The 12,041-nt window shown below is 41.8% G+C and overlaps 1 protein-coding gene across 1 annotated transcript in view; it reads left to right on the top strand.

Moving 5' to 3' along the window:
• Positions 1-12,041, top strand: part of LOC138285079 (contactin-associated protein-like 5) — a 2,160,239-nt gene that overhangs the window by 387,739 nt on the left and 1,760,459 nt on the right. Inside the window, exon 3 of the mRNA XM_069224597.1 lies at positions 5,489-5,682. Coding sequence (XP_069080698.1) covers positions 5,489-5,682 — 194 coding nt within the window. The remainder of the gene's footprint in view (positions 1-5,488; positions 5,683-12,041) is intronic.

Genomic DNA, 12,041 nt, shown 5'->3' with positions numbered 1-12,041 from the left:
GTGGGGGAATGAGAGCCAGGGGTTCCAGTGCTGGGCGTGATCCAGACATGGACGGGCTTGCATTTGGCACGCCTATGGCATGCCAGCGACCGACATTAAATAGGGAGGGGAGGGGAGGAGAGGACAGCTGAGAGGCGGGAGCGGGGACGAAAAACTGTGCAAAAAAGGGGGCGGGCCACGTGGGCAACAGCGGCTGGAGTGCAGCACTAGAGAGAGAGGAGGAGGCAGGGCCCCAGGGGCAGCAGCGGCGGGAGTGCAGCGCTAGAGAGAGAGGAGGGGGCAGAGCCGCAGGGCAGCAGCGGCAGGAGAGAGAGAGGGGGAGAGCAAAAGAGAGAGAGCAGAGTTAGGGAAGAGGAAAAACAAGGAAGAGTGTAACGCGAGGCAAAAGGAGCACAACAAGGGACAGACACAGAAGTGAAAGCATAACAGAAAGCAAAGCAGAAAAAAGGAGGAGAGAGGCAGACCTCTCTCACTAGACACCAGGGATGAGGCACAGGCAGAAACCTGTGGGTGGAGGGCCTTGAACTCATGACAGGGGTCAGGAGTTCAGATTAGTGAGGGATGAGGGCTCTACTTACCAGATGAAGCCACGGGAGGCAGAGCAGTGCACTGACTACTACCACTGAACTACTGAAGAGATTTACACCAAATCACAAAAACACACCATCTGAACCAAATGCTAGCTTTCTGCCAAATCTGGTGTAAATCTGTCCAGCGGTTCGGGCGGTAGTTTTGTTCAAATCCCTATGGGAAAATGCATTGGGTAAGTACATCTTGTTCCCCTTTCTTTATCTGTCCCTGCTTGATGGATCACACAAAAACTTTCAGGACAGAAACTGAAGTGACTTTCATGATAGTTTTGAAAATTGTGTTACGATTTGTCAAACAACTCCAAAGTTATTGGCAAAACAAATAGGATTTTCCTATGGTCCTAAATGTAAATACCCACTGGTGACAGCCAGTAGGTTATATATATATATATATGTATATATATATAATGTCACCTTATTTATTTTAAAGTATCACAGTGCACAGAGACAATATGTTGGGTCTGTTCTAGAAGGAAATTATAAATGATGAACTTAAAATAATTGAAGTGATACAGTGGATTGACGACTGGGGGAAGTATTTTTATCATGTTGGTTGTAACTGATTCACGTGTGAAGAGTATATATGAAATCAAGTATGGCGTTTCTTAGTTGACAAAGGCTGTATGATCAGCCGAATCACATTCTGAGTTGGTTACAGTTCTCGCGTGTACGATCAATTTAAAATTGGGCACCTACAATGAAACATTGGACGCTGCTGAATGATTGAATGAACAACACTGCATCCAAGTTCGAATGCAGGTGTTTCTCCTTATTGAGAGGAATGTAGTGTGAAAGTTTAAAGCGCAGTGGCGCCACCAACGGTTTGGAAGCACACCGACAACAGCAATGTAAGTGTAGATATATATATGTATATATATATATATATATATATCAACAAATTCACTATATGTGTGTGTGTTTATATATCTATTCACTTAAAAAACCAAAGGTTACAGGGACGTTATAGTTAGCTTCTAAATTTACTCACACAAAACTATAGATGTTCTGCAGTTACAAAGTTACTTCAGGTACCTATATCTCGATTCCCCCATCATGCACAGTTTTGTTTTCAATAATTTGGCTTCTAATGTTTCATTGATATTTTTGTTGATGTTATAGAAGTTATCAAGAGTTCTGTAAGATCTGGGGTGATTAGCAGTGCATGGTGAGGATCCACTGATTTTCCTGCTATTTTGTTTTAAAAAAGGGTGGTCTCCTGTTCTTTTCTATTACTATGAAACTGGATGGGCCAGGTCCCAGGGGCATTGGTGGCTTTAAAAAGGAGGGAGGGCACATGGGGACCCCTTCTATGGGTGTGTATTAGTCTTGGGAACCGTCACCTCCCTGGGGCAAGCCTTGAATTAAATGTGGGGGGACTGTGTGCCCCCTTATCCCCAGGGACTGCTACCTCACAGGGCTAATGTGGAATTATTTTCAGGGGGTGCCTGGCCCCCCACAGACCCAGGGACCACCACCTACCCAGGGTTAAAATGAAAGAATGATGGGGGTCCATTACAGACCCCCAGCCCTGGGGACTACCACCTCCCTGGGGTTATTAATATAAATTAAGGGGGTGCCAGGAGGCCTCCAACAGCCCTTGGTTCCGCCACCTCCCTGGGGCAGAAAAACGTTAAGGAAGGGGGTCTGTTGTAGCCCCCTGGCTCTGGGGACCACCATCACCCGGGGAGAATTCTAGTGTTGGAGGGGGGATGTGGCCCTCTGGTCGAAATCGGCTGGGGGACAGAGGCCATGTAGCCCTCCCTCCTTTGTTAACTGAAGGCTGGGCCCTGGGAGATCTGTGCAGAGAGAGGGGCCGCTAGGCCCCTTCATGAAATTGTAGTGGGCCCCAGTGGATGGGTGCATGGGGCTGAAATCAGCCGGGGAGGGGTCTGTGTGCTTCCCTCTTCCCCACAATGCACATTTAACCAATGAGGTAGCACACATGAACTAACCAGTAGAAAGTGCTCCAGTTGGCTAGACATTTTGTTCAAAACTGTGGACTGGATTAGACAACTAAATAGATATTTTGAGCCAAGTAAAACGCTTTCTGATACATGTAGTAGATATTTCATATTAATGTATACTTTTAGAATTACCAGAGAACTTCTATGTTTAAGCTGTAAATATGCAAGTACCTTTAACCATCAAATGTTTAGATGTATTTACATTTCAAAATCATACTGAAATGTCTGCATTTCATGTGGTGGAGTGACTCTCAGGCAGATGAGCAAGTTATAGTTACCTTAGGGCATAAGATAAAATTACTTCAGATAATTATAACTGGTAAATGTCAGTGTTTGTTTTGTTTAAAATGTTATATTGTCACTGAAATTTGCACCTAACTGTAAAAATTAGTGAAACCTTAGTTTTTTTTGCAGCTATATATATATATATATATATACACATATGTACACACAAACACACACACATATATGGCCTAATTACAATTGTGGCGGGCCAACCACCAGACTGCCAATCTGCCAATACAACAGTGGGGAGGCAGCTGCAAAGACGTATTACAAACTTCCCACTGGGACGGCCGGTAGGCACAGTGGAGTGGCATTGACTTCCACCCTAAGGGTGAGGCCAGGCCAAAGCCTCTGCAATGCGTGCACCTGCAGCACACTCGGAATGTGCACTGTCTGCAATGCAGACAGTGCACGTTCTGAGTGTGCTGACAGGGGGCCTCTGCACTGCCCCCACCTCTGGCCCCATCCATGCCAACTGCCGGCCTTTCCATAGTGGGGTCTCTGCCATGGAAAGGCCAGTGGAAAGGGAAGTTGTAATCAGCATGGCAGTGCCGAACTTGGCACAACCGTGGTTGACCATGACTTGCACCGACACCAACCCTTCGAGATCCATGATCCTAGAGGTGGCGGCAGTGTAAAAACTATTCTAAATCCAATGTAATATGCAATTTAAAATACAGAAAACAAACATCATGGGAAACAAAGGTATATAAATAAGTAAATCAAAGACAATTAAAAATATTTTCAAGATTAGTCCTAAACCGTCGTATGAAAATTATTTCATTTTTGAAGGGTTAGATTTACATTAGGGAAAATGTGGAACTTTGAAGGGGCCTGTTTAACTATTCCCAATCCAAAGTAACCAACTCTACGGAAAGTGTTGGACTTTAGGGGGTCAGATTACTTTTCCCTCTCCAAAGTGAGCAATATCAGCAAAAGTGTTAGGGGTGTAGATTTATCATTCTTATTGTAACCTAAGCGACATTAAGGAATGAGTTGGGCTTTGTGAGAGTTAGGTTTACTATTCTTAGTCCTGCACAACAGTAGAGAAAGTATTAGACTTTGAAGTGCTCAAATGTACTATTACCACTTGTTTCCGGAAGGACACTAGCAGATAATTGATTAGTATTGTAGAGAAGATATTAACAATGATGATGGTGGAAAATTATGTTGACTATTCACTTGCTCATGTTTTCCTTGTGAATGATGTCTTTCCAAAATATGGTCACCAGATTCTGCTGGGCCTGATTGTGATCTGTCAATCATTTGAGAAGGATGAAGGATATGCTGGTGGTTGCCAGTCCTGCTTATGTGATAACTGGTAACAATCAAAAAGTAATTAGCTCAGTGCCCTATGTTGTTCTGGCCTCACCACGGTCATTCTTTTAATGGGCAGCTGAACAGGGCACAGCATTTTCTCCAGTGAAGTCAGTTACAAATATGAAATGACTTTTGACAGTGGGCACTATGTCAAATCCTCACTTAATACCATCACAACAATAGCTTTCCTACCATTGTTTTTTTTCTTTTTAAAGTAGGGAGGGGGAGATCTTGCATCAGCAGGTAACTATTGTACTTTACCGATCAATGACAAATAAACTAGTCTGCAAAAGTCAAATAGTTCATATCTAGTGATTGTCTGTTTCTTTTTTTTTAAGAATTGAATAACATTGTGAAAAGACATTGATTGCTGGGCAATGAAATTGATGCCAGATTCCTGACCATCTAGTGGAAGCTTATTAAGTATATTTCCCTAATTAAATTAGCTGAAATAATCAAAGTTCATGCTCCAACCAGCAAATTACAATTTTACACTTATCTAATTCTGAAGCCCTCAAAATATAAATGGCTGATATAAAGTCTATAAGATGTAGGGCCTAAAACTATGGCCCTACCTCAAAATCCAAACAATATTACAATCCTTCACATGCTGAATAAAACACCTGATATATATATTTTTCTGAGAAATGCACACATTTAGACAATTGCCTATGCGTATTGTTGCTAATATAGCATAATTCCTTGAAGTATTTCGTCAAGATGTGTACTATATTGTTTATTGTTTTTATAGTAGTGAAACTGTGTTTCTACCAGGTACTGTTTGATGACATAATTTATTTGGAATTTTCTTTTTCCAGAGTAGACTGATAATTAAACGAGTAGCACATTCTCAACATGTCTGTCAGTATATAGGCACTTTAGTCATGTGATACATTTTTCACAATCCCTTTTGTTATGCTAATTATACACTGTAAAGAGTGTACTATTTAAATATTATTGCCAAAGGTACAATCTTTTTTTTTTTTTTAGAAATGCTTGTCTTTATATTTTCTATTAAGATTTTTACATTGTATTAAGATGGTACATTGAATTAAGAAAAGAAGGGAGTTGCAAAAATGTAGGCCTTAAATAACACATTATGTAACTCCTTCCACCTATGAAATCAGATTACTGCTAGAAGTGCATAGCAGCTGGCTCATTTCTAGCAATTGAGATATGACTGAAATGCACACACTTTATAAGGAGAGATATATTAGGTCACAAGAGGCCTTGACATGGTTTTCCATTTTAGTAACACAATCATAAAACAAATAATACATGCAGTATGGAGATGATTGCAAATTCCATCCACCTCTTTTTCTTTTTCAGGTGCTGGTGGTTGGTCACCACTTGAATCCAACTCCCAACAATGGCTTCAGATTGACTTAGGAGACAAAGTGGAAATCACTTCAGTCGCCACTCAGGGCAGATATGGCAGCTCAGATTGGGTAACCAGCTACGTTCTGCTGTTCAGCGATACAGGACATAACTGGAAACATTATCGGCAAGAAAACATTATTTGGGTAGGTAACCTCCAGTGTAATCAAGAAAGTGATTGAGCAGTGTTAGAAATGGGGTCTATAATTGGCAGTGATTTGCAACCTGTTGAAGTAGGGACCCTCACTCTAGTAAGGGTAAGGGAGTCACACAGCTAAGATAACCTCTGCTCACCCCCTTGGTAGCTTGCCACCAGCAGCCTGGCTTATCGCAGAGGCAATTTGTAAAATATGTGTACACACACACAGATACCTAGTGAAAACATTACAAAATGACTCAACACCAGCTAGGAAAAATATCCAATATTTATCTGTATAAAACAAAACCAAAATAACAAAAATCCAACATACATAAGTCAAGATGTCACTTTCAAAAGATTAAGCAAGTTTAATCCATAGAAATCAATGGAAGCATTTGTTTTATGGCAAAGCACCTTAAATGTGTCATAAATCAAAGATGAGAACAGGCGCAGGTGAGGTTAGGCATCTAAAAAGGAAGCGATGTGTGGGTTCTTTACTGCCAGAGAAGGTGATGCGTTAGATCCTTACTGTCACAAGGAGGTGATGCATCAGTTCCTTACTGTCAGGGGAAGTGATGCATCGGTTTCCAGACATGCAGCCTCAGTTCCTTACTGCGGTGCAATGCTGATGAAAAAGTCGGTGCCCAGGGATGATGCATTGAAAATCCAGACACGCTGTGTTGATCTACAGCGGCGAATCAGGTGTTGTGTCGATTCTGCAGTGGCCAAACAGGTGCTGCATCAGATCCTTCCAGTGATGCTCTGACTTATAGCAGTGCTGGGAGTTGATGCAGGAATTTTCTCCTTAACATCACCATAACTCACTTCCAGGGACCGAGGAAGTGGATTTGGCATGCACCACTTGGCAAGTCAGGACTCTCAGCAAGAGAACCCAGCTGCTGGCAGGAGAAGTCTTTGATGGACCTAAGACATCTAAACAGGGGCAAGCTCAACTCAAGCCCTTGGAGAACCTTGGAAGCAGGATGTAGAAAGCAAGGTCCAGTTCTTTCACCCCAGGACAGAAGCAGCAGGTCAGCACAACTAAGCAACAGGCAAAGTGACAGTTCCTCCTACAGCATCCAACACTTCTTCCTGACAGACTGTCCTCAGTCCAGAAATGTTCTAGCTTTGTGGTGCCAGAGGTCCTGTACTTATACCCATTTCTGTTTTTTAAGTAGGCAATCTTCAAAGAAAAGTGCCTTTACCTACCCTGGCCCCAGACACACTCCAGGGGGTTGGAGACTGCTTCGTGTGAGGACACGCACAACCCTATTCAGGTGCAAGTGTCAGCTCCTCCCCCACTGTAGCTCAGGAAGACCCATCAGCTCCTTTTGCGTGACTGTCAAAAGTGAATGCACAAACAGATCAACTGTCATCCTGACCCAGACATGTGTTCAGCAGACAGGGAGAGACACAGAATGGTTTAGCAAGAAAATATCCACTTACTAAAAGTGGCATTTTCTAACTTACAATTCAAAAACCATCATCACCAAATTGTGAGTTCAAAGACCCCAATCACCAATTGCTATCTGCTCACCATGGGAAAATATACTTAAAAGATGTTTAAATTCAATCTCCATGTTACCCCTGGGAGAGTTAGGTCTTGTAACAATGAGAAATGAAAATTAGCATTATTTGATTATCAGAACATGAAAGCACACTGGTACATGGCCTACCTTTTAAATAAACTGCACCCTGACCATGGGGTTGCCTTGGGCCTACACTAGGGGTGACGCACAGGTAATAAAAGGGAAGGTTCGGGCCTGGCAAGTTGGAGCCTTTGCCAGGTTGACATGGCAGTTTAGGACTGCACTCAAAGACACTGCAGTGATAGGCCTGAACCATGGTTAAAGGGCTACAGTGTGGATGGCACAATCAGTGCTGCAGGCTCACTAGTAGCATTAAATGTATAGGTCCTGGGCACAACTGGTACACTATAGTAGGGCCTTACTAGTAAATCAAATATGGCAGTCATGGAGAAACCAATCACCAATACATTTTAGACAGAGAGCATACATACGTAAGCACTGGTTAGAAGTGGTAAAGTGCCCAGAGTCCTAATGCCAACAAAAACAGGTCAGAAAAAGTAGGATGAGGAAGGCAAAAAGTTTGGGGATAACCCTGCAAAAAGGGCCAGGTCCAACAGGCAGCTAGAAGTTTTGCTTATTTCCATAAGATCTTAATTGTGAAACATTTCACAAGCACTTCACATTTTGTTACATTATTAATGAAGCAATAACACCACTTCTTGAACTCGGATCAGACCAATTTTCCTAAATTTGTCACTCCCTTGTAAGGGAAGAGTCAGCAGAACAGAAGGCATGTGATACAATACAGTCAGAAGAGTATATGCTCAGTAGCCCACCTATCACAATTGCAACAAGTCCCACCATGACCCGTACTGTTTTGAGTGTTACCCTAAATTGCATTACATATTCAGTTATTGACACCGAAGGCCACTGTATCTAGAATTTACAGTTACACCTGACAAGTGAAGCCTAGAAGGTCAAAAAAGTTGCAAAAACCAAAGCACTCTTCACAACATTCGAAGGTTTCAAAGTGTAAACCAGTGTTGGAAAGTGAGTTATTGGTAAGGGCAGGGAGGTACCTACACTTAGCATTAGGCCAAAATCCCCCATTAGGTCAAGTCAAGGTCTTATTAAAGTAATCCTTGTTCAACCCTTGGTAGCAAAGCCCACAAGCAGTTAGGCTTAGCTTAGATTACGGGTGAGTATTTAATATCAACAAAATGGTAAATAGGTAAAACACAACACACAATATAAATCCAACACCAATTAATAAAAATAGGAAATGTTTTATCGTTAACATTACACCAAAATGACAAAAAATCATTATAGGGAACTGTAGTTATAAATGTTCAAAAATGCTTTCTAGTGCCTAAAAGACAAAAGTACCAGTCAGGGACATCTGGTTGCGTTTGACCAGGGCAAAGTCAAAAGTTGAGGCTGACCGCAATGGAGTCCTGCTCGAATATACTGAGCCTGGGAGTCCTTGGTCAAAAATGACCTTCACACTTAAAAACTTTTCTGAAGCTTTTCATCTTCGACATCATGCAGTCCTCTCCAGCAAACCGATTTTGATGCAACAAAATCAGATTGCCTTTCTGTGATCCCCAGTCAAATCCTGGAAGTCAGGAGCTTCGGAGATTTTCAGTGGATTGAACTTGAAATTCAGGCCAGGTCGTGGTAGAAAGTAGCCGGCTTCACTCACAATGTCAGGTCAGTCCACTTATGGAGCTTTTTTTTCAAAGTTCCTCCACACTTTTAGAAATATAAGGATCTTTCTCCAGAAGCTCTTTGTGTGTCCTTGAAGTTTCCACAAATGTGTCCCAAGGTTTCAGAAGCTCTGAGTATCTCCTTGAAAGTTGGGACTACCATTCCCACAATGCACCTGGTCAGAATCCTCAAATGGCCACTGGACGCTTGTCAGCTGGGCTCTATTTGCAGGACTTGATGCATGAGACTCTGGTCAGCTCCTTTGCACCTGCAGTTTACAGGAAGTCCACTCCTGGAGTTGCAGAATCAAGGTGAAGTATTTTTCTTGGTGAAGCCCAAAGTATGTAGCTGGTGCAGGCCTTGTCGGCACAGCCCTTCAGGTGCAGACTAGGGCTTCAGCGGGGCAGTCCTTCTTCCCCAGTATCTTCTTCCAGCAGGGATCTGAATTGTTGGGCAGGTATGCATATTTACCTTTGTTCCTGGGGTGGTAAGGAGGGGGGTCATCCTTGTCCAATGGGATGCGGGATGCCACCCTCTGGGTTGACCTCTTCCTGTGCAGTGTGGCAAAAACCAATCCAAGAAAGCAGCATTCTTTGAAAATCCGACATGGAGAATATCTCTCCTTGCAGGCCCCATCTGGCTGAACCCACTCACTGGTGTGGTTAAGTTTACCTAACAAACCCTTTCAGCCCCTCTCCTAATGTAATTATTGGGGCTCCTATCTGGCTGGGGAAGCAGGAAATGGGGTAGGTCCAGATTATGTCCCAGGTGGCATTCCCTTCTTTGAAAACCACTTTGGCCACTTTCCACCATCCTGCTCCGCCATCTGCTACAACAGTTCTCCTCCCACCAGATGCTTCCTCTGTTTCAGCCAAGGCCACTTCACACCTCACTAAGGCAGCTTGGCTCAGGCTGCCAGACACTGACAATCAGGAAAAGGCTGATTTTGGTGACTTTCAGAAAGAGTTCTAAAATTCTTCCTCTGTACTAGTTATAATAAATCCAACCTTGGCAAGTTGTTGGATGTCGTCTAACTATTAAATTGATACCAAACTTGACAGATGTAGCTCTTTTCTAGTGGAGACTTTTTTTTTTTTTTTTAAAAGCCTCCCAAGGTTAGCCTATAGAGCTAATGCACTACAATGGGAAAAACACATTTGGCTGTTTTTCCACTGCCAGGGCTTATAAAACATACTTTTTTAAAGTCCCTGCTTATATTTACGCTGCACACAACCCTTGGGGCATCTAGAGGGGTGACATATGTAAATATAAGGTAGTTTTTAGGACATTGGAAGTACTTTTTATTCCAAAGTCAAATTTGGGGTTACCTTCAATTTAAAAACAGCCGGCAAGGCAGGCTAGACTTTAGAATGACACCAGACACCACAGCAGTGCACCTGTGGGTGCACTAACTATACTGGGGTCCCTAAAACTACTTGCCCTACCACATACTAAGCACTTATAGGTAGGTTGTGAGAGGCAATTACAATTATGCCTAATTTGCATATAACACTTTAATCAGAGAACAGGCCTTGGGACTGATAAGTAGTGCCCAGGGCACAAACAGAATCAGAAAACACCAGTGTTAGTGAAAAATGTGGGCAACATCTGAGAGGGATTCTGCAATCAGCCCAGTTTTCTCACAAACAACTACTTCTACTCATGCATATATGCAATTTCAATGCTAAAGATTAGACATTAGGCAGGATAATAATATCAGATGAAAAGCGTTGCAAGATTGTAGTGGTTCTAATACTTTTTCCATTTTGTAGAAGGGTTCTATTGTGTGACTAAGCCATAAAATTCTAGTTGTAACCTACTATCGCATTACACTATGTGCAGTAATTACCAACATGCAATCCTTCTGGAAACAAGTTTATGAAATTTTGAACAAACTCTTGGGTGTGGATTTGGATAGGGAAGTGTATGCTTCCCTTTTGGGGAGGAATCTACCACTATGAGAGAAAAAAACAGTAAGCGCTTTCCTATGTGCTGGGCCATCTGCCTCAAATATGTCATTGTCACAATATGCACTGGATTTGATTTATTGGGCATATGGTCAAAAGACTGGTAATTCCTGAGTCATCCTCTTAAATAGTGGTCTTTCCACCATTCACACCACATCTTTCTTCATAATGTACTACAATCTCACATAAATTGGTTTACACTGTGAGAGGCCTTCCTCAAAATTTCAAATGTTTCTGGTCCAGAGAAAATAAGGTTGAGTGAATATGGTTTTTGGCCATCAGCTGTGGATTGTTTTGTGCCTCTAGCAGTAGACAACTTGAATAAATATATTTGGGGTGTTGCCCTCCTCTACAATATATGTCACAGGATGAATGGTGTTGCTGTACAGTTTATTAAGAGAAATTGTACAAACAAGCAGGTAGAGCACATTTCAAGGTAAATCTTAAAAAGACAACATGAGCAGGTTTTAAGGTGAGAAAATTACTGAATTCATTGTGAGAAAAAGTGTGGGACTTTTATAGTGAGCACACTATGGAGATTTCCCAGCAAGCACATTTGTGATCAATTCATGGTAAGCAGATTTTGAGAAAATTTCTTGTAGTTTCAAGGTCAAACGGTTCATGGAGGGTTTGATGGCAGCACATCTGTAGTGAAAAATTATTTTGAGTAGAAATTAGCTGGATCAGAATCCAAAGGTTTGTGTGGAAGACCTATGAGCAGAATTGTGGCATACCCTGTTAAGTACATTTGAAAAAGATCCATTGTGAGTACACCATTTTTTGATTTAGAAACATATTTTCAAAAAGTGTATGTCATTTTGGTACAACAAATGGTTTAAATCAACCTGAATAATATTGCTTTTTATTTTAATTTCAATTTGTGCTTTTATTTAAAATCTCTATAGTCATCTGACGACTGTGAATGCTGACCTTCTTCATATGATTTTGTTGCCTTCTTTGTGTCAACCCCCCTACTTATGTAGCTGTAAATCCATGGCAAAATCAATCTGTTCTAATAATGATGAAGATGTGTGGATATTTATAACAAATGTATTAGAAAACTGAGTTTCAAATAGTTGGCAGTGGACATACAATAATCTGACATTCTGTATGGAATTGCCAACTTAAACCCATATCATATTAAGAATCATCTAAGCCACATC

The sequence above is a fragment of the Pleurodeles waltl genome, chromosome 3_1 (assembly GCF_031143425.1).
Source record: "Pleurodeles waltl isolate 20211129_DDA chromosome 3_1, aPleWal1.hap1.20221129, whole genome shotgun sequence".
NCBI lineage: Eukaryota > Metazoa > Chordata > Amphibia > Caudata > Salamandridae > Pleurodeles > Pleurodeles waltl.
Note: the sequence above shows the minus strand (reverse complement) of the source record. Positions and strands in the feature narration are given on the sequence as shown.